At 40.5% G+C, this 22,650-nt stretch overlaps 1 protein-coding gene across 2 annotated transcripts; it reads right to left on the bottom strand.

Moving 5' to 3' along the window:
• PLAA (phospholipase A2 activating protein) lies at positions 1 to 22,535 on the bottom strand. Of its 2 annotated transcripts, none has more exons than XM_060237197.1 (14): positions 22,315 to 22,535; positions 19,796 to 19,989; positions 13,216 to 13,316; positions 12,968 to 13,088; positions 11,859 to 12,026; positions 11,634 to 11,769; positions 10,633 to 10,802; positions 7,812 to 7,969; positions 6,443 to 6,662; positions 6,099 to 6,167; positions 4,661 to 4,732; positions 3,509 to 3,583; positions 1,822 to 1,986; positions 1 to 703 (listed from the first exon to the last, which is right to left on the bottom strand). In XM_060237197.1, exons 1-14 carry the CDS (start codon positions 22,461 to 22,463, stop codon positions 138 to 140), a joined length of 2,364 nt encoding a protein of 787 aa, XP_060093180.1. In that variant the 5' UTR covers positions 22,464 to 22,535; the 3' UTR covers positions 1 to 137. The 2 variants fall into 2 exon arrangements, with proteins under 2 accessions (XP_060093180.1, XP_060093179.1); XM_060237196.1 differs by having other exon boundaries at positions 3,509 to 3,604; positions 22,315 to 22,534.
• Between the last annotated feature and the right edge of the window lie 115 nt (positions 22,536 to 22,650).

The following is a 22,650-nucleotide window of genomic DNA, read 5'->3' as shown; positions in this document are numbered from 1 at the left end:
TTTAAAGATCAGTGCAAAAAAGTTTTATTTTAGGGGTTTTTTTAACTTAATGATCAGATAATTAATCCACAGTATTTCATCAATTCTTTTAAAATCTTCAGCACAGACCTAGGCTCCCAAGTGCTTTTTAAAAAAGGTTAGAGCAAATTAAGGACAAGCCTACAGCATTCATTTACTTTAGCTGGTTCTGATACAGAGGAATATTTTTTTATTTGAGAATCAACCCCTAGAGACTTCGCTAACTGTACAGCATTTGAATCATCACTGATTAGTGTCCCAAGAGCCACTAGCAGTCTAAAAATAGCTTCCAAGTCTTGTACAACTTCCATGACTGTGCTGATTACTGACAAGCATTGAGCTTTACCCTCAATGTTATTAATTTTATGTAAACAAACGGCATAGTTCAGAGCCAAGGTGGCCAGTGCAATGTGAATGTTCTTATTGCTGCTCAGTTTCAGTTCTATTGCTTGTGACATTATCAAATCCCCCTGTGACATCATGAGGTTTTGGCCAACTGGATGGACAAAACAATTGCAGAGAGTTCTAAGAGCCAGCATCTGGTTTGCTTGCTTTCCGGTGGGGTTCAGAAATTTGATGAGGTGGCTGCTGAACTGAATACCGTCCTTTTCGCCGCAGAAGTTTTCACTCACACTGGGATTTCTGATTGCTAACCGAAGAATGTCTAGTGCTGGAAAGACAATGTCTAAAAACAGAAATGTAGCAGGTTATACCTTTTGAAATTCTTTGACTGTTTAAAGTAGATCTGCAACTGCTATGCTAAAGGTTCCTGTAGCCTGAATTGTTATATCACCCCACATTACAGCTAGGGTAAAAACAGTGCTTCCCTGAATACATTTCATACTTAGGTAGCATGGCTGTGAAGACTGAGAAGGTAAGCAGCATATATGTAAGTGGAACAGACGAACGAATTTTAGATAACGGATTTGTGAACCTTCCTTTACCCTAACAGAGAAGCAAAAATCCTGAAGACTGCTGGAAACTGTTAATATGAGAAAAAGCAGTTTCAGGGACCTCCATTGTAGACAGATGTTTAGATCTGAAAGTTAACTACAACAGATTTCCAAGAAAATCTGTGCATTCAGGTGTATAACATATAGAGAAAGTTATCAGCTCTCCTAGGTAAAATGCATTCATTCTAGTGCAGTGTGGAGGGAAAAGCATAAAGCTCAAAAGAGCACTGTTGCTTGCCTTCCTCCCTCAATGCATACAGTTATGTTAAGCCACTGCCAGGAATGCGAAGACCATCTATGCCTATCACTATCTAGCACACACTTGCACTAGAATGGATTGTGCCTTTAGTATTTAAAATCCCATGTGTAAGAAAGGAAGATGATGCTAAGAGAGAAAAAAAAACTATGGAGGTGGGAAGGGGAGGGGGGAAATGAAATTTTCATCGAGAGATGAAGACAGAAAAAAATCTTCAGGGAATACCACCTAAAATGGTCAACAGGATTACCAAACTGCAAGCAAGGACACATTGGTGATGAGTCTGTTCTAGTTATAAAAAGGAACATTCATCATATAGTTCACATTATTTTTAACTGGCTCACAATAAGTTGGGCAAAAAGAATTATCAGTAATTCTCATAAGCCCCATTACAACAGACTTATTTTGGATGTGAACAGTTTGAGTGGTATGAAATAAACACTCCTTTCACTTCGTGAAGTCCATGAGAAAACGTGGGTTAAAAAAAATAACTTTTAAAAACAGCATGAACGAAAGCAAAGATTTTCATATTGCCCTCTGTCCATATAATCTGCCCTCCCAATTACCCATCTGGCCACAACAAATAGTTCATACCTATTGGCCAGCTAATTGCTTTCAACAAAGCTTGAAGCTGCTGTGCTGATGCTGTTTCTGTGGACGTATTGCATGCTATAGACAGCATCTTCTCTAGATGCTCTAAATCATCATCAGTTAACTGTTGCTCTTCAGGGGCATTTCCGTTAAGTTCTTTCAGTTTACCTGCATAATTACAAACATAAATTGTTACTGTTTTTAAGTTTTTAAGCCCTTCAGTCCATACACCTATTTTATGAAAATATTGTCTGCTTACTGTTGATTCACTGAACCTCTAGTGGCCCCTATCTACACACACACAAAAATTAAAAATCAGTTTCAGATCACATTATGCATACACATTTTGTTCTGCAACATCTGCATGTAAGTTCTTTCAACTGTTTTGCTTCATAACTTTTAGTCAGAGTTTTCTCAAGAATGTTCTACCTTCACTGGCTTGTTTTACAAACTCCAATCACTGTAAAAGAATGCAATACCTTTGGAATTATACCTGAAATACTGGCTCCTGAATGTTTAAAAGCTTTCTTTCCATAATCATATTACATATGTATTCCTACATAAAGTTTGGGTTCCAGTTCAGAGACTTATGTGATTACAGGAACAGGTGGACACCCATCCTTTCTACCATACACCAATTTGTTACATATGGTGTGGGAGAAAGATTGAATAAAACTCAACCAAAGCATGTGTAGGTCACCCACAGAGAACACTCACATTATTTTAGATGCATATTGCAGTGGAAAGGTCTTCCACAATACAAGTCAGATTACTGACCGGATTAACAGTACAATCCTAAAGAGACTCTAATCTAAACCCATTAAAATGAATAGGCTTAGACTGGTATAACTCTCTTTAGGATTGCACTGTAAGTGAACAGGACCAAGGCTACAATACCACCTCAGCTTATTTAAGTATGATCTGATACCCTCTCTCTGAGCAAAGGGCATTTTATATGGTAACACAAATAAACTAATCTTACTTTTTAATGTCTTAAGAGCAGAAAAGGGTTGCATTGTACTTGTACACAAAAATCCACTTGCCACAAGACGGATCCATTATGAGATTGTCACTCACTGTTTGCACCCTCATACTACAACAGCTGCACAGAAAGGGGAAAGCAAGCAGTACGTTTAGTGCTCCTCCTTTTAAGCCCTGCTCAGAAGTTACAGTGAATGTATAGTCTGTGTATGGTGTACACCTTTTTAAAATACATCTGTTGAGTAATTTTCATGTTACATTAACTGTACAACTCCTGGTCTCATTTGTAATGTGAATGTACACTGGTTCTTTCTTGCAAACAGATAAACACACATACTGTAACATGAACCGGGCTACAATAAAACTGTTAGTTGGGAAGGACTGTGGTTGATATCTTACCATTGCGGGGGCGGGGGAGAGAAACAAGGACACTCAATATGCATATTTTATTCAAGACATAGCAGGGTACCAAAACATTCACTTGCTTTCTCCTGCTGGGGAAACTCTGATCTGCAATGTTTATACCTTGCAAGAAGTGGTTGCTTTATTGTATTAAAAACATAAATCCTTCCTATGTTGGGTGTTCTCAGATACATAACCAGGCTAAAAAGATTTTCAAAGTGATTGAGGATCTTACAAGACAAACACATTTAAAAGATATTTGCTTATTTAAAATGTCTTTCCATAAATCCAACATAAAAATACTCACCCAGTATTTGTGTTGAGTTGGCCTGATCAAAAGTAACAGCTTCTTTCTTTGGGAAATATATATTTTCAGCTTTAGCTGATTTATAGGCACTAGTCCCTAAAAGGAGAGGAGCGAGAGAGGGAGAGTGTTTAGTAACTGCCCTGAACCAGTTTTGTACCCCTTAACTGAAAGATTGTCACATAAAATGTAACTGATTAAAGGGATTAAAAACCTACATTTAAGTTATACCCTGTTCAACTTTTAAAAAATAGTTTTGCTTGGGACAAGTCATTTACCTTCAGTATAACCTGCTTTGAAAGAGTTATGAGGCTCACACACCACTCTGCACTCTAAGATGAAGAGCAGTATAAATATACCCTACCAAATACATACCACTATACATACATACATACACACACTTTAGCTAGAAAATACAATTCAGACACCTGAAATTCTGGTTAAACCAAAGCCAATTCTAATATTGACTTTTTGGTTACTGCTGAGTCTCCTTCCCCCTTCCATTTTTGTTTCCCCCTGCCCTGTTCAAAAGGCTCAAGGTTACACTATTCCACTTCTCCGAGCATGCCTTATCCCTCTTAACCTTACTAAATTTGAATGATAAATGCCATCATGCTCTAAAAGTTACAAATCTTCCTGATTCTGTAGTAAGGTATCCTATGCAAAAGCCATGAAAACTAGTCTATCTGAGAAGAGAGAGTAACGGTGAGGGAATAAAAAAAATCAAAATTAAAAAAGGGCCAACCTCTCTTTAGAAATGAAGAATAATCTTTCTCACACAAACAGTTTGTGTTACAGAGCCAGTGTTCATCTGAAAGGTGAAGAGGAATCATTTCCCAAATGTGTTATCCACATTCAAGGGTTCACCTTCTGCTGTGCCCTTAATAGAAACGTTACATGCAAGGTTAAAAGAGAGGCTTTATACAAGCTGAATTTATCTAGCTTCTCTTTCTTGAAGAAGGGGCCCTGCTAAAGTGCTGCTGCCTGTAGATGTTTGTTATTTTCAAATTATAACCTGCCCTCCCCCAAAATGGGCTCAGGGCGGGTAACAACATATAATATTTATTTCAAACAAGTATGTGAGTAGTCAAGCACATGGCTGAAACACAGAACTTTCACAGAGTTTGCATCACAATTGGGAAGTCTTTTACCAACCTGTAAATGGGTCAGCTCCACTTAAAGCAGCTGCAGTATCAGATGCTGAACCTGGGACATAACGACCAGTACCTACACACAAATATTAACAATTGGTACTAAACTCGAGCATTTCCTACATAAATGAAATCCTGATCACAACGCTTATGTAAAATTTCACAGGATAAATCCTTTCTAACACACAGCGATAGGCAAATATATCCTGAAAGCAAGTCCATCCCCTCATTCTGTACAGTTCCCACATGAGGACTTTGAATGTACAACCTGATGTATTTGTGTTTATACAAACAAGTCCCACAAAGTCCAATTAAAATTTTATTATTTCTCAACTATACACCCAGTTTCATTCACCCAAGAAACCTTACCCCTATGTACAGAATTTCAGCTTTAGTTTCCTGTATTTATGTAATCTCTTAAATAAAGGCAAATGCAGAGATGCACAGCATTTTCATACCCAATGAAAGAAGCTTCACTAAACAGCGCATTTGGGGTCCCTGGCAGAACTTTGAATAGCTGACTGTGCTATAGAGATGCTGGTGGTGGGAGAAGTGTCCCAGATATTAGCTTTCTACAACCATCACCTAGCTGCTGGTGACTTCTCTTTGCTGGATCCTAGGCTGCGAGGGGGGTTGCTGTAAGTATACCTCAGAGAAAGTAAGTGGAGTAACTCAGATGTCTTCTCATAACAGATCCAAAAGGTGTTAAGTTCTGATGAATACTGCATTTGAAAACTGAGAATTCAAATCTGCAGAAACACCAGAGTATGGCCAAAACAGACACCAACCCTTCCATAGACATTTCCTAATTTTAACACCACTGAAGATCCACAAAATGCAAAATTTGGATACGCAGAAAACTGAATTTGGGAGGCAAGTGGTTACACAAACCACAGCTCTAGCAACCAGAGGGGGAAGGAATGTAGCCAGAGGCAAATCCTTGTCCTGAAGCCTTTCTATGAACCAACCGGAAAAATTTTGCTACACAAATGACAGAAGACAACTGATAAAACTAGGAGACATGGTAAAACCTGGCAAAGATGTACCTGGCAACATAATGCAACTACTTGTCCTGCAGCTACAGCTGGGCATAATACAAACTGATAAAAGGGAAACTTTTAATATACTGTTTAAAATATGGGCAATTGAGGCAATTAATGCAACATCTATATGGCAGTGCGATAGAACCTGGACTTTTTGAGATTTCAAGCATATTGCTTTGTTTGCATCTAAAGCTGTATTAAGTTGTTCTGCTGTTTGGTGACACAATTATCTGATACTAAACTGACCTGTAAGGTTTTGTTTTTTTAAGTTTGTCCCTCAAGATTCCAAAAGGATTGATAACAGGATATTCCTGTGATATGAGGCAGAAATTTCAAAAAGAAAAAAAAATACACACATATATGAACCTTTTACCATCAGCATGGTAAGGTGGTTAATACCTGTAAATGGATCTGCTGCAGGTCCTGCACTGGATCCTGAAGATGTGCCTGGAACATAGCGGCCACCACCTATGAAGAAGCACCAACAGCAAAACATGCTTGTCATCCAATATATGCTATTAAAATACAGAATCTATCCCATGACATTGAAACAAAGTCTTCCAAAGACATCTTCACATACCAGCAAGCTTAGTTTTGTGCAATATGAAAAAGCAGATTCATGCCTCACAGCATAGCTGGGAGCATCAGTCATTATACACTGTGTACTTTGAAATGGAGTAATTGCTTTATTATATGACAGAAGCAAGGACACAAATTAATAGCAGCCAAGTGCTTTCATTTACCTGTGAAGGGATCTGAAAATTCAGTGTTCATATTCCCCAGTGTTTTCCCTTTGGTGTTGTCGATTATGAATTTGGCCACTTGATCCAGGAACATGGGATTTAGTTCGTTCTTCTGCAGGAAATTGTATGCAGTCAGCCATGGATCTTCGCTGGTGTTGTACGGCAACTTGTAGGAAGGCCCACTTTCATTCACATCAATAGTGAAAACAAAATCATATTCCTTTATATGGAAGACAAAGGAAACACAAAAATCTAACATAGCTGCAAAACTTACAGTAAGAATGGGATGAGGTGACAAAACGAGTTACACAGTTTTACACAAGTTTTAAGTATGTGTTTTAGCTTTTAGAAAATAGAGATCTGCTGCTTGAGATTGTAAAATAAGTGTCGATTAGTAAAGAAGAAGGATGAGGGCGTTTAGAAGATAATCCTGCAGCCAAGCAGGGAGATGTTCTTTAGAATCTTGAAGGAGAAGCAGGAAAGTCAGTTAAAGAATAGACTGAAGTCAATGATAGACTCCCACATGTGGCTATTGGCTAGAATTGAAGAGTTATGAAATCTAGAGATTTGGGTGGGCAGCTGTGTTGGTCTGAAGCAGCAGAAAAAAGTTGGAGTCCAGTGGCAGCTTCAAGACCAACAAAATTTTATTCAAGGCATGATCCTCCATGTGCAAGCTCATGTGAGGAAGTGTGCCTGCACACGAAAGCTTATACCTTGAATAAAACTTGGTTGGCCTTAAAGGTGCCACAGGTCTCAAAATATGTTCTGAAGTCTAGGAAGTTAGACAAAGAAATATTTTCAGTGCTTAAAACAATTCAGGATACTGTGATAATTATATAGTTAATCTAGATGGCCAAGAGTATATTAACTTCTTAATCTATCTACTTGCTTGTGCTGTAAAACAGATTTTAATAGTAACAAAAGCTGGAATCTTGTGTGTCTTTTCACAAAAATATTTATTTTTCCAGAAACTGATTAATAGTATCCTGTTAACTCTCATGTCTATTTGCCACATTTCAGGGAACTGTGTAGCACATAATTTGTTCTGAATCTTCATGTAGGGTTGCCAACTTCCAGATGGGCCCTGAGTTCTCTCTCAGAATTACAATCAATCTCCAGACTATAGAGATCTGTTCCCAGGAGAAAATGGCAAAGGGCGGACTCTGTGGCATCCCTGCTGTGCCCCCTATCCCAATCTACACCCTCCCCAAGCTCCAAATATCCAGGAATTTCTCACCCCAGAGTTGGCAAACCTAAGAAAAACCAATACCGCATACTCAAAGGTGAAGTTAAAAAAAATACTTTTTACATCTGACCACAGATGGAAAGCTAATATTTTTGAAGCAACAAGAAGTGAAAGAGTATTTACCTTTCCTTCAAACAAAACTTTTCCAGATGTGTTCTGTGTAGCTCCGGAAGACCCGACGACATCCCCTATTTTCATCCATCTGTCTTCATTCATGCTCCACTGATAAGCTTCAACTTTCCCATCAATTTTAATAAGTCTTGTCTGGCCATCCCTTGTACCTTGAACACAAAGAAAAAATAAGATGTAGACGTAAACACACATGAAAAAAGTCTAACTGCCAATATTTATTTAAAAAATTTGCATCCCACCTTTCTACCCTCACACGGGTCACCAAGGCAACTAATGATTTAAAATATATACAATAAAAGCACATTTTAAAACCATTAAAAATCATGCCCCAAACATGCCTCATTAAAACAATTGAAAACAGAGTTAAAATAGATATATAAAACATAAAAACAGCCATTAAAACATTGGTTAGGAAGGAGGGATTACTAAGGGAATGCCAAACAAAATTAACAAGTCTTCACCTGCTGGCAGAAGACTGCACCAAATCTCCCTAGAGAGAGTTCCAGAGCTTTATGTCAAGATGCCTTGCAATGACTGAGAAGGCCTTCTCCCATTTTGCCCACCTGCCTAATCTCAGGAGGCAGGGGCACCTGAAGCAGGGCCTATGAAGATGATCATAGTGATCAGGTAGGTTCATAAGGGAGTAGAGGCATTCATTCAAGTATGTTGCTCCCAAACCACATAGGACTTTGAAGGTCAAGACCAGCATCATGAATTATATCCAGAAACAAACTAAGAGCCAGTGTAGATGGGCCAAGACTGGAGCAATATGGTCCCTATGACCCACTCCAATCAATGCTCAGGAAACTCTAACTGGTACAGAATGCTGCAGCCAAACACTTTTCAGTGGCAGCCCCAAATAAGGTGCATCATAGGCATCTAATCTCAATTTAACCAATGGCTGCACCCAGTGGCCAGGAAAGGGTGCAGCTGACTAGCCAACTAAAGCTGGCAAAAGGCAGTCCTAGCCACAGCTCCTGTTGGCTTATCCAGCAGTAGGCCTGGCTCCAAGAGCACCTCCAGACTATGGGCCTGTTCCTTCAAGGGGATTGCAACCCTATCCAGAACTACTGACATCTTAAATTCAAGGTCAGATGGTCTTCCGACCCACAGCACTTCCATCCTGCTGGGATTAAACTTCACTTTATTAGCCACATTTTTTTCTCTCACTCAATAACAAATAGATTCAAATTTCTGACTTTAACAGAATTATGCTATATCTGGTTCAATGGTGCCCAAGCATGGCTGCTAGGTACAGATGAAACATTCAAGAAAATAGTATTAATGCCAGTGTTATAAAAGGCCACTCAGGCATGGGAACAAATGTGCACACAGCATTCACTGGCACACGAGTATCCATCCTCTTGGGATGGAGATATCCAAAACAAGTGGGAAAAGCTATGCTTGTGCTGTGGTAATGCTGACTGCTACTATCCTAGTGCCCTGAATGCACAGCACATACCTACCACAATGACTATTGTTACTTCACTGTTACATTCTTGACAGCTTTATAGTAAGCTATGAAGTGAGCATGCTCAGCACCCTTTTACATCCACAAGATTGTGGGGCAGAAGGTAAAGTCTCGTGCTGAGGCAGCAGCTGACAGTCCAGATGCTGAGGAAATATGAAGAGATTTACTTGAGATTGACATGACTCAGCAAGTGACGGAGAGAGTATTTGATCAAAGGGAAACTGGAAGTTCTTAGTTATCCCATCCAGCCACTCTACCTTCATCACTCATCTACCTGCCTGGCTCAACATATTCCTTCATTCGTTCACTCTAGCACCTTCCCACTCACTGAACTGTCTTTTACCTTATTTTGTTCCTTGGTTTCTCCTCCTTTCCTACTTTCTATATATTCATGGTCTCCTTTTCCCCCTGTATTTCCCCTGATTTACCTGGGCACTGCACCTTAAGATAAGCTTCGGAAGAGATCTGTGCTGTCAAACTATAGAACTTACAACACAGCAAATCATGGACGATCAAATAACGCCTGAAAATAAAACTATGCTGCTTTGATTTTCCCATAAGATTGGGTTGCAAGCCTGATGTGCTTGGTACTACAGGAGACACTCTCAGAAGAATAACACTACAGGAGACACTACAGGAGACACTGACAGAAGAATAACAAATTCCGTAAGGCTTACTTCTAAATAAACATACACACTTAAAATAAATTGTACTACCATGATAGTGTTCAATACAGACATTGAAGGCCCCTCATGTCTGGGCTTCTTAATTTATAACACAAGCTCCCTGAACTAGTATCACAGAATCGCCCAGGCCTCTATGAACCCACGTATCAGACTTATCAAAGTCCATTTCTAACGCCTTATATGACCCATATGGAACAGGGTATCTGTCTCAAAAGACCATCAGCTTGCATCAATAATTTTATCCTATTACGGATGGAAGCTCCTTGTCTCTCAGTCTTCTGCAAGCCCCTGAACAATCCAAAAAGCTGTTCCTAAGGCTCAGAGGACCTTCAAAAACAGTGGAGAGTGGAGCACATAAGGTTGTTTTTCTAATGGGAAAAAAATCCATGGAAATCACCAACTCCTTTGTATGAGCAAAACCAGCCCCAGTTCATGCAAAAGCACCTTTGAACTGAACTCAATGACTTGTCTGGGAATGTTCTTTACATCTAGTTCTCATACATTTAGTTACCATTATAGAAGGAACTGCAAATGTGTCTATAAAAGGCAGAAACAGGTACCGTAATTTAGCAATTAAAATGCTAAATGTTAAGCAACTTCTGTTCTTTGTGTTTGATCCCATCTAAAACCAATGTCATAAAACTTAGAATTATACCTGGTTCATTCAAATGCTCAATACCAGGAAGATCATCAGCATTAATATCTCCTAGATCACCCGTTTTAGATTCAACTGTTGATTGAGAAAGCTCTTTTTCAAAAGTCTGAATCTCCTCCAGACTTGCTGTGCGCTCCAAAGACTCTGTAAACACTCTGATAATGCCATCACTGAAGGAAGACAAAAATATTTGTTACCCTGGGAAACAATCCTGTCCAAGATTTTTACACAGAAACGTAAATTAGAGCTATAGCTTAATCTCCATTTTTAGCAGTGGCATCTACCCTGTATAAAAGATAGCAAGCCCTAGGCTGAGCTCATCAGATCTGGGACACTACGCTGCGTTGGCCCTGGTTTGTACTTGGATGGGAGACCATCAAGAAAGTCCAAGGTCACTACAGAGAGGCAGGTAATGACAAATAATAATAATAATAATAAATTTTATTTATATCCCGCCTCCCTGCCTAGGCAGGCTCAGGGCGGCTAACAACATATTCAAATAAAAAGTTATACAGTAATTTTAAATCAGCATTAAAAAGTTATACAGTAATTTTAAAATCAGCATTATCTTAAAAACCATTCCAATTTAAATAATTTAGCAGTAACAGTGGTGTTCCTGGTGCTTGCCTTGAAATCCCTACCAGAGTTACCACATCAGCAGTAACTTGATGGCACTTTATGGATTGCAATTCTTCCACCTCCCCCTGTCAACATAGCCCAAAATGCCCTCCAAAATTCTGTTCTGTTGGGAGAGTACCCCCCCGCCATCTTGAAAATAAAAGTGAAGAAGAGGGCACAAGTCAGCTGCCCAATACAGCTCATGGAACCTACTTGTGCTTAGCAAGAAACCCATCAGATTTGTCCAATTATTATTTTGTCTGCCTTCTGCTAACCAATGAAATACATCAAATCATTTACACAATGTCTCAGTACAAACACCACCTCTGTTCAGCCTGCCTTGATGCTTTAAATACTGCATTAGTAAACTGAGCTCTGGATACCTTGCTCCAACAGCAATGTCTCCATTTTCTAACACACAGCAGCACCAAACAGACTGAGCTGGAAGTCTAATCGTCTGCGCGCATTCTCCATGTCTCCAGATTCTGACTGATCGATCCTCACCAGTGGTAACAAATTCTATAATGAGAAAACATATAATTCTGTCAACATTTAATCCTGGAGAGGATTCATTTAAAAAAAAGAAAATCTGAAAGCCACAACCTTACCTTTACTGTTTGGGAAGACAGCTATGCAGTAAATATAATTTGTGTGCCCATAATAAACTTCAAGACATTCGCCAGATATCTGCCACCTTCGAACACTGGCATCATTTGCACAAGAAAGAAACTCCATCTCACTTAAAATAGCCAAGCCTCTTACACAATCTTCATGTCCTTTATTGAATGAAAATTTCACAGATAAAATACCGGTACTTATTGTTAGCTTAGAAAAACATGAAATGGCTAGGCATTGCAAGCTTCTCCTCTCCCCACCCACCCACCCCCAGCCTACTCAGATTAGCAATGGCTATCCAGTGCAATATATCCATCTGGATGTGGGTTCCTAGGTTAGAGTACTCACTGACACCAGTTCTCGGGTTCATTCAGCAGAGACAAGCTGGCTCAAAGCATCAGCCCTTTATTTGCAAAGACCCAACTCCAGGAAGCAACAGCTTTAGCTGGCCATAGGAACACTGGAAAGTGAAACTGAGCTCCATAGCAGCACGAAGTTGCAAGGAAAACGTGGAATTGATTTTAATTTAAAATCCAGAGACCTTAATTTAAAATCCATTCCACATGTTCTCTGCAGCTTTGCAAGCTCAGCCAGCAATGATAAGGCAGAAGGAGCTGAGAACTTTGGCAGCCTTGGAGCTTCAAAGGATGAGGATAGGAGGGGGAGAAAAGAGCCACAGGCCTGGTTAAAGCCCTGGGCAGGCTGGTTCTGGTCCATGGGATGGACATTTGACACCCCTGAGCTAAGGGATATCTATTCTAGCTAGAAAACTGAAATCTGATACACAGGCAGCCCAACTTGATTTTGAAAACAGGACATTTATATGTCCAATGGCTTCCAAAGAGAGGGAAGGAGTGGGACTTCCCATAACAGTCAAGATTATGCCTATATTTTTAGAATGCAAGCTTTAAAAAATGAACCTTTTCTCTCCAAGTTCTTAGAAAAGTGCAGGATACAAAATCCAATACAAGGAGGATAAAAGCCCTCACTGCCTCATTTTTAAAATCCTGGAATAAAACTGAACCCTGTGGTCTCTGAAGTTCACAGAACGGCAACACACAGATAAGTAGCATGTCAAAAACTTATTCATTTAAGTACTTACCAGTAAATGTTCTCTCACATCTACCTGCCTTCCAGAGCTTAATAGTTTTATCAGCTGAACCAGTCAACATTAATCCTTGCTCAGGTAATATCTTTACAGCCCAAACTGCTGCAGTGTGGCCCTGTAAAGACAAAAAGTATTAAAGAAGCCAAGAGACTACCTGGAGGTTTGTTTGTTTGGCTTTGTTTCTGAAGCACAATGAAATAACTGTTGATAGTTATCTGTTGTAAAAGCAAGGGCTATCATACCTGCAGTGTCATCATACATTTGTCATTCAACCAGACTTTGGCTGTCGCATCCCATGAGCCACTAAGTAGGGTGCCAAATTTCCCAGAAGAGAGGCTGCAAACTGGAACAGAGGATTAAATCAGCACAGTCACTCTTTCCCCTTCCCTTCTCTCTGTTCACATGCATTACTGTTGATGAAGCATCACTGCCATAAGCACAGTACAGATACATGAAGGCCTGGAAATAAGAATGCCAGCCTCCAGGTGGAAACTGCGGATTCCCTGCAACTATAGCTCATCTCCAGACTACAGGGATCAGTTGCCATAGAGAACACAGATGCTTTGGTAGGTAGACTCTATGGCACTGTAGCCCACTGAGGTCCCTATCATCCCCAGGCTCCACCCCCAAATCTCTGTTTCCCATTCTGGATCTAACAATCCTACTCCCCATCCCCCACTGGTGGCCAGGGGACCTGGCAACCCTATCTAGAAATATGTTGTCTCTTTTTTGCCCAGAGTTTCTCTTTGGGAAGAGAAGAAAACTGGGAACACACATTCCCTCTCCCCCAAAAAAACAATCCCCTTCTTTCAGGGTTTTTTTTTTCAGAACTTCACATCTCTAGCACAGTACCATGCAATATGACCAATCACATAGTATGAATAACATCCTCATAACTCCAGTTACAAGAACACCAAAACTTGCATTAACTGCAATGATAAAACTATAAGCAGTACTTATTCTGACAGTAACATAGCAATGGATATTCTTCTAACTAGACAGTACTAAAAATTCCTCGCAAGTTGATAAGACAACTTTTTGATGAGCATACACGCAGCCACAGAAATGGGAGTAAAAAACTGACAAGTACACTGCAACTTGCAAGATATTTATTGCTTTGCAAGAGGGAGAAACACACAAGGAGTACAGTAAACTTCCAAGCAGCAACACGTTGCAATGTTTGAGACAAATTTTTTAAAAGAGGGAAGGGAGAAAATGTGGGATATTTTCAAAAGTCTTAGGATTTATATATTTCTTCAGTATAAAAGTTTCTCATTTCTTCCCTAGAGATGCAAGGGCCCGGGGGGAAATGTGGGTAGAACTTTTTCTCCTGCCACACACCAATATTCCCTCTCACATTTTTTCAAAGAAAAAAAAATTAACATTTTAGGGAATTCTGGAAATACCTACAATTAAATATTTTCTCTTTTGGAATGTGTGAAAAGGTTTTCAAAGCAATGGTTTACTTAAAATGAACAGGATGAAGATTTGTATTTAAAACAATGTACACTATTAAAGAACAGTACTTCCTATGTAGATATGTGCAACATATTTTCAATATTTTATTGTTAAGATGTGACTACCTTTGTCCTTAATTAACATGCTCTAATGAATATGAAAGCACGATATTGAGAATCTCAATGGGCGTTTTCGCACTCACGTTCAGCCGGCGCGACCCCCCTCTTCACCGCACAGGATCTGCGCGGATTTCGCACTAAATGCCGCGGAGCAGCCTTTTGCGCCGGAAACTCCCGGCGCAAAAGCCGCTCAAACGTAAACCGCCAAAAAGCAGTTTCCGTTTGCGCGGCTTTTGAGACGGGAGTTTCCGGCTCTTCCGGCTGCTCCGCGGCATTTAGTGCGAAATCCGCGCAGATCCTGCGCGGTGAAGAGGGGGGGTCGCGCTGGCTGAACGTGAGTGCGAAAACGCCCAATGTTTCAGTATTATAAAATTAAATTTGTCACCCATATTTGCTGCAACATTTTGAATACATGTTCGGTTTAAAACCATACATCCTTTCATTTGTTTTGTACAACACTAGTATTTTTTACTTTCTTTTTTCTTTTTCTCAAACAGCAATAAATGTACATAGGGGAAAAAGTAAGCACGCACACTTTCAGTTACATCTTACTTTGTCCGCTCTAGGGACCCAAAGCAGCTTGAAGCAATGAACTACCCTCCTCCATTTTACCCTCACAACAGTCACCCTGCGAGGTAGGTCAGGCTCAGAGAGAATGACCTACTCATGGTCTCCAGCAAGTTTATATGACACAGCAGCATTCAAACCCAAGTCTCCCAAATCTTCATTTAATACTCTAACCACCACACCACACTGCTTGTCTGTTCCTCTGGGTAAATAGTTTTGCATGTAGAAAACCAAAATGTCTATACTTTTAAGTTACCTATCATAAATACAGAAGATCTTACATACTGAGTTATAAATTATGTATTGTTATGTTCCTAAAGCCATAAAGTAAGGACATCAAAGTAGGGATGCCCCATTAATGAACCAATCAGCCCCATTAGCTTCTCTCCTTTCTAGCAAGCACCACACTTGGATTCAAAGGGAGAGGGGGGGGGACCCTCAGCACTTATAGCAGGTGACAGTGCTAAAATATCAGGTGTACAAGTGTACTTAACAATATGGTTGAGGATGCTTGACTGGATTGTATGAATGGTGAAGTGCAAGGAGGAATAAGATAGGGAAGCAAGTATGCAATGAGATAAACAGTGGAGTCCATGACTCGCCCTAGGTGATGTTCCACTAAGGAGAATGTGCACCATCTGTTTATTTACACAGTCAGGGAAACAACACCAAGCAGCTTGTACTAACATCTCAGGCATGCGATGCTGTTTCTTCCTGATTAATGGTGAAACTCTGCAGTACCTCATATAGGTGTACTAAAACCAGACTTAAGAAGAGCTGCTGAATCAGACCAGTAGCCCATCTATTTCTGCAGCCTGTTTCACACGGCAGGCAACCAGTTGCCCAGGAGGTCAAACAGGGTAGAGGACAAGGCCTCCTCTGCAGCTGCCTCCCAGCACTGGCATTCGGAGGTTTGCTGGCTCTGTAGATGAAGGCTCCCTTCAGTCACCCTGGCAAGTAGCCCCTGGTGAACCTCTCCTCCGTGAACCTGTCTAATCACTTTCCAAAGCTCATGGCCATCACTACCTCCACAGGCAGTGAATTTCACAGTCTATTTAACCACTGAGTAAAGAAGTGTTTTCTTTTGCCTGTCCTGAACCTATTTCTCAACATGGATAGATCCAGGTGGGCAGCTGTGTTGGTTTGAAGCAATAGAACAAAGTAGGAGTCCAGTAGCACCTTTAAGACCAACAAAGTTGGTCATTTTCCTCTAATGACAAACTAGAATGATGTTTATAATGTATGTTACATGTTAAAAAGTTGATTAGGTAGACAGGAATATCTCTGGGAAAGACATGTTCTCAGTTTAACCCAGACTTGCAAGCAACTGAAAAATTAACAGACTCCATTTATTGCCCTATAAGTCTCACCATCATTCTCCCATTCTGAAATGTTACTGTTTTATTGGTTTCCCAAGCAAATGCAATCCAGACCAAATGTCCTTTCAGTTTGTTAATTTCACCATTTTGCCATTGGATTCTAACTTTGTACCACTTTGCATTCTTAACCACTGCCCACCAGCTATATGTAGCTCTGCTCATTGTACCCCATTCCATTATCTGATGAAGTATGCATGCATACAAAAGCTTACTGTCTGAATAAAATTTTGTTGGTCTTAAAGGTGCTATTAGACTCCTATCTTGTTCTTTTTCCCAACAATTTCATTAGGTGAAGAAGAGTTGTAATGGCCTGGGAGGAAAAACCTCTCCCCCCCCCCACCTTCCCGGTTGCTTTCTGAGGTCTTTTTTTCAATTTTTCCAATGGAAAAACAGGACATTTGGGAAAGTTTTGAAACAAGCTCTTTTCTCTCTGCTAAAACAAGAATAGGAGCTGACTGTGGAACTGACCATGAATTGTTAACATCAAAAATTAGAACAAAGGTGAAGAAAAACATCAGAACATTCGCAGTGCCAAAATACAGTCTAAAAATACCCTTGAAAAGTTTAAAGACCATGCAAAGAACGGATTTGCATTACTAAGTTCAAGTGAGAGTGAGTCTGTCAAGAAACAGTAATCCATCTAAGTATTTGTGGTATTCAATGTCTTTGTATGTATGTACGTTTGCCAGGATTTGCACCAACATTGTAGCTAAGATAACAAGCACTTACTAATTAAAGCCAAAGGTAATCTGTCACACCTGTGGAATCAGCCCAAAGTGACAGATAGATCATTTTAATAGCCTAGACAGTTTAGCATCTAAAGCCAAGGCTAGATGACAGCTCCTAAATTAGATCACGTCAGTGATTGGGTAACCAATTGACTAGCCAGGATATAATCAGGCTAGGTGCCCACCAACATTAGTCGTCAAGAAGCCTTCAAGTCAAGACATGAAGAAGGTATCGTCACAACAGGACAACAAGGTCAAGGAGGACGGGACTCTGAGACATCTCCTGGTGTTGTAGGCCTGACTGTATGAGCATCAGTGAGTATAGCATAGGTAACTAGCTAAAATAGACTACACAGTCCAGTGTAGGGGAAATAGGCAAATTGCCTTAGGATTTTCTTTTGTGTTCCTCTGTGTACATTGTATTCATTTTACTTGGTTTTTATATCCCATTTTATGTTTCCCTATTCCCTTCTCTTGTAAATAAAATATATATTTTTTCCATAAGTTTTGTCTTTTATTCTGTAGACCTGACAACAAACACTCTTGACCATAAAAACCTATGTGGTATTATTTTAAGTTTTCCTAAGTTATTTTATTTTTTCCCTTCCTTTTAGCTGGTCTGGAAAGGGCGTGATACATACTCCCTGGGCCTGGATGTTGGTTATGACATGTTAGTAGCTGGGTGTTTGGTAATAGCAACAGCTGTGGTTCTTGATAGAGCCAGAAGAGCTGTGGGCTGAATCCAGAGATATTATCTAGGAAGAATGTGCAAAGACTATTCCTGTAGCCAACCGAAAGGCCTCAATGGATGACTGATGAAACACTTAAAACTGCTAAAAACAGACAAGAAGCAAAAGCACAAGGTGATAGCAATATAATCAGAAGTCTAAATGCAGTGTTCCGGCAATTGCACAAAGAAGCAAAGAGAGGTTTTATAATGACCAGTGTAAAGAAACAGAAGAGAACAACAAAAAAAGGATGCTGGAAGGGCAGCCATGAAGTAGATAGAAAAAATTCTTAAATGTAGGGATGTGTTACTGGAAACCAAAATCAAATTAATTTATACCATAGTAGTCCCCATTCCTATGTTTGGGTGTGAAAGTTGGACAGAGAAGAAAGCCTACAGGAAGAAATATGATTAATTTGAAATGTGGTTTTGGTGAAGACTTTTACAGACACTAAGGATTGCCAAAAAGACAAGTGGGTTCTAGGTGAAATCAAGTTTGAACTTTCCCTAGAAGCTAAAATTACTAAACTGAGGCTATCAAACTTTGGTCACATTATGAGAAGACAAGAGTCAATGGGAAAGACAATAACGCAAGGAAAAGTTGAAGGCAGCAGGAAAAGAGGAAGACCCAAGATGGATTGACTTACTAAAGGAAGTTGTGGCTCTTAGTTTACAAGACCTGAGCAAGGCTGTTAACGACAAGGCATTTTAAAGGTCATTAATTCATAGCGTTGGCATAAGTAAGAAGCAACTTGATGGCACTTAACACGCACTGGAAAAAAACTTTGAAATATTCTATTTAACATGAGTGAAATGCTTTTAAAGATAAGGTGGGCATGCTATAGGCATATACAGCTCTTAAATCCAAGATGCTACCTTGGAGTCCTGACCTTTAACCTACCCCTCAGTAATTTAAATTTATATTTCAGGATCGCACAACTACCAATGTTATTGGTGCCAACATGCATCATGGCAACTGACTCCTCTACCACACTAGCTATCAGCCTACATATCTGCAGTCCTTGCACACAACAAGCAAATCATCATGTGATCAAAATGTTTGGCTCAGACATCACTGTTGCCTTAATGAAACAAAGTTTGAGTCCAGCGACACCTTTAAGACCAACAGAGTTTTATTCAAGGTATAAGCTTTTGTGTGCCAATGGACTCACATTTGTTCTGCTGCTTCAGACCAACACAGTTACCCCCTGTACTGTTCTAATGATCAAATTTCCCACTAACAAAAGCCTAGTACAACCACCACCACCTCACAGGGGTATCTCAAGTATGAGAGAATACAGGTTCATCGTGCAAGCAAGGGTCCCTTCTAAGGGTTATTTCCAGCCTCCTTAGCCTGATACCCTCCAAGACCCTCAAAGCAGAGGATCTGTCAGCACAGGAATGAGACAGTTCCATTTCTAACAGGTCCCTAAAGGTCTCATCCATATATCTCTGTCTCGCTCAGCTTTTCCAGGTCAGCACTCCAAACCTCAAGTGAACTACCGTTTCCTGATAGCCAAGAACTCCACACATTGAACACCCACCCATGTCTGTCCCATGAGCAGACAATCGTACATATGAAATTCTTCATAGAACATCTAATACTGGCAAAGAGCATGTTACCATGTAGTCATGGCTGCAATGGATCAGGAATGAGGAGATTTAAGATCCCTTCTGTCATGACAGCCGCTGGGTGATGTGGAGGCAGTTACCCTAACAGTCTAATCTTCCTCAAAGGGTAGTTGTGAGAGTAAAATGGAGGAAACACGTGTATGTGCAATCATTATATCCAACTCCAAATGAGTGCTCTCACACACACTAAACCAAATACTTATTTTTCTTACCTGTATCTTTATGACCTTTCAGAACATAAAGTGGCTTAGAGCTATCCAGAGTGAAGATGCAAATGTTGTTATCATTGCCACCAGTGGCAATTAATCCCCGGGGGTAGATGTCACTTGGAGGGATGACACACACACAAGAAACAAAATTGGAATGACCACTCATGCAGTGCATTTCAGAAAATCCTCTGTTGGAGCTAAACACAAAACAAAATCCAATGATTTTATATTACTATAACAATCTCCTTCAATACTTTTACCTAGTCTTGAGATTTTAGGGGGGGGGAATCATTGCTGATTTTATCGCACTAGAGAGAACAGGGTAATTTTTCTTTCTGAAATATTCAGAATCTACTTTATACTAATATTTTCCCTTTCTAAATGCATAGCTCATGATCTCTCACCTTAAAACATAGCAATAATTTCATAAGGTCTGTTAAGTTACAATTATCAGTGAAACAATTACTAATGAAAAGGATGATAAAAAATGTAACAGCAACAAAAGATATTTAAAAAATTGTTAAGAAAGACTAAAGAAAATAACAGTCTTCACGTGACATGTAAGAAAAAGCAGAGTAGGAAGTGTTCCAAAGCTGCAAAGCCAGAACTGAGGTTAGTCAGTCATCATCTGCTTGAGTAGTTTCCAATCCATCTTCAATTATCTCAACAGACTGGCAGACTCATACAGGAATCAATGGTCCTAAAGGTATCCTGGACCTCCACAGATTAACACCAATATCCTGAACTGAGCTCAAAGACAGGGAGGAAGTAATTACATTTCTTTCAGTACTGATGAGGTATGCTCACTGTAGTGAGCCCTAATTACAAACCTCCCTGCTATGTTTTGAATTTGCTGAAGTTCCTGTCAAGTTGAGCCTGACATCCTTTCTTCTTCTGAACTATGTTGTTTTGTTTCTCTAGTGATTGCATGACATAACTATATCCTGTTAAGTGTGCATGAGAGGGGGATGGAGGAGACCTTGATATATATATATCATTGTTGAAAGGTTCTTGCTTAATCTTGTTGTTAGAGTAACCCGCCTCTTTGGCCTGGGAATGCAATTGTAACCTTGGAGGCGGGGAGACTCAGAAGACACCTTGCACCTTGAAGTACCAAGCTCTATTGGGAACCAATGTACCCAGGGGTGGGGATAATGTTAGCCCTTGCTTTTTGCTGCGTATAATTGTGAGCTCTTTGCCTATTGGGTCATTCCTGGCAATGGCTTTCTAGCAGAAGGTTAATACTTGCATCTGACTTCAATAAATTCTAACCATATTACAAGAGGACGGATTTGTAGAGTCGATAACAGGCAGAACCTTACAGTTCCTAAGCATTTTTTAAAGGCAGCCTCACAAAACATGTATTACAGTATCTTAACCTACATGATACCAAAGCACAAGTTACCAGCATTGCAGTCTTTTATTTCAAACTACAGGACTGACATTCCAACCAAAGTTGTTGAAAAGCATTCCATGGACATTTCCCGAGTATCCAAACATGGGATGGGAACACATCTCTTCTACTAAGAACATTCTGGACACTACTTCCACTGTTCAGTGCACTTCTATCACCTCACCCAATCCCACAAAGAACTACCTCACAGAAAGATACTGGAGTGACCTCAACCTTCACACAGCTACGTAAACATGGCAAGAGCTATTTGCCAGAAACAGGTATTTCACAGTTCACAATAATGACAGCAAAGGACAAATGAATGGACCTTCTAGGGAAATCCCATTTTTTTACACATTATAAGCACTGCTTATAACAGCTTCTTATAAAATTAGCAGAAACAAATAAGAAAATGTTTTCCAAACTTCAGGACAACAAATGCTCCTCACAGCATTGTTGGCTGCTGAAGGGCACGCCTGATCTTACTTCTGAGATTTACCCCTAAGACTGCTCACTTTGCTTGTTCTGCTTCCTACCACATCCAGGTTCTCAAGTGTGTTGTGTGACACAGTAACCCAGATCTTCTCCCTCTGATACTCTGGCATCCACCTACATTAAACCTACACATTAGATATGAAGACGCAATACGCTCACTCAACCTTGATAAAGTTGTTTTCACACTAATCAGACATTAGTTCAGGGGTTATAAACACTACTCGCCTGTAACAAGAATTGCCTCGAGCGGGCAAGGCTGGTAAATTTTGCAATCCGTCAGTGCTTCTTTCTGGTCACTGACACAACGTCAAGATTTGAGTAGGCAAACCAACTAGTTAGCATTTTTTGTTGGCGGCGTAACGAACCACCTCGGGAGCGCCTGAAATGGAGCAAGTCCTGTGACTAGCACATCACTGCAAGGCCCATGAAAGAACAGGAGTTTAAAAGGGCATCTGTTTAACCTAGAGATGGTTTCAACTGCTGACTAGGTGTCCCCCCCCCCCCCTTGTTGTGTAGTAGGCTAGTACACAACGCTGTTGTGGCTCTCCACAGAGCGAGGCGCGCTGGGTGCCACCGAAGCCAGCCAACTTCAGGTCCCCCGCCCCATTCCTTTCCTCTTGAAGGGAGCACTGACCTGTCCGGCGCCCACAGCCGCGCCGTTCGGTCTCGGGACACAGACACGAACGCGCCGGTCGGGAAGAGACAGCCGCTGAGCCCCCGCACGTCCAGCTCGTGACCCACCACGGAGCAGCGGAGCCGGTAGTTGCTACCCGCGCTCGCCATCGCCCTCCCGCTTTCCCACCCTGACACAGCACCGAGAACAGCGCCGCCGCCGCCGCCTTCCTTTCTCCCCCTCCCTTCACCGGAATTATCGTCATTCACTAAGCGCCGAAAAACATGCGCCATCCAGGACGAGCCGAACCTTGCGAAAAGCGAGGCTGAGTAAGAAGACTACATTTCCCAGAATGCA

The sequence above is a fragment of the Heteronotia binoei genome, chromosome 4 (assembly GCF_032191835.1).
Source record: "Heteronotia binoei isolate CCM8104 ecotype False Entrance Well chromosome 4, APGP_CSIRO_Hbin_v1, whole genome shotgun sequence".
NCBI lineage: Eukaryota > Metazoa > Chordata > Lepidosauria > Squamata > Gekkonidae > Heteronotia > Heteronotia binoei.
The sequence above is the reverse complement of the archived record's forward strand: the minus strand, read 5'-3'. Positions and strand labels throughout refer to the sequence as shown.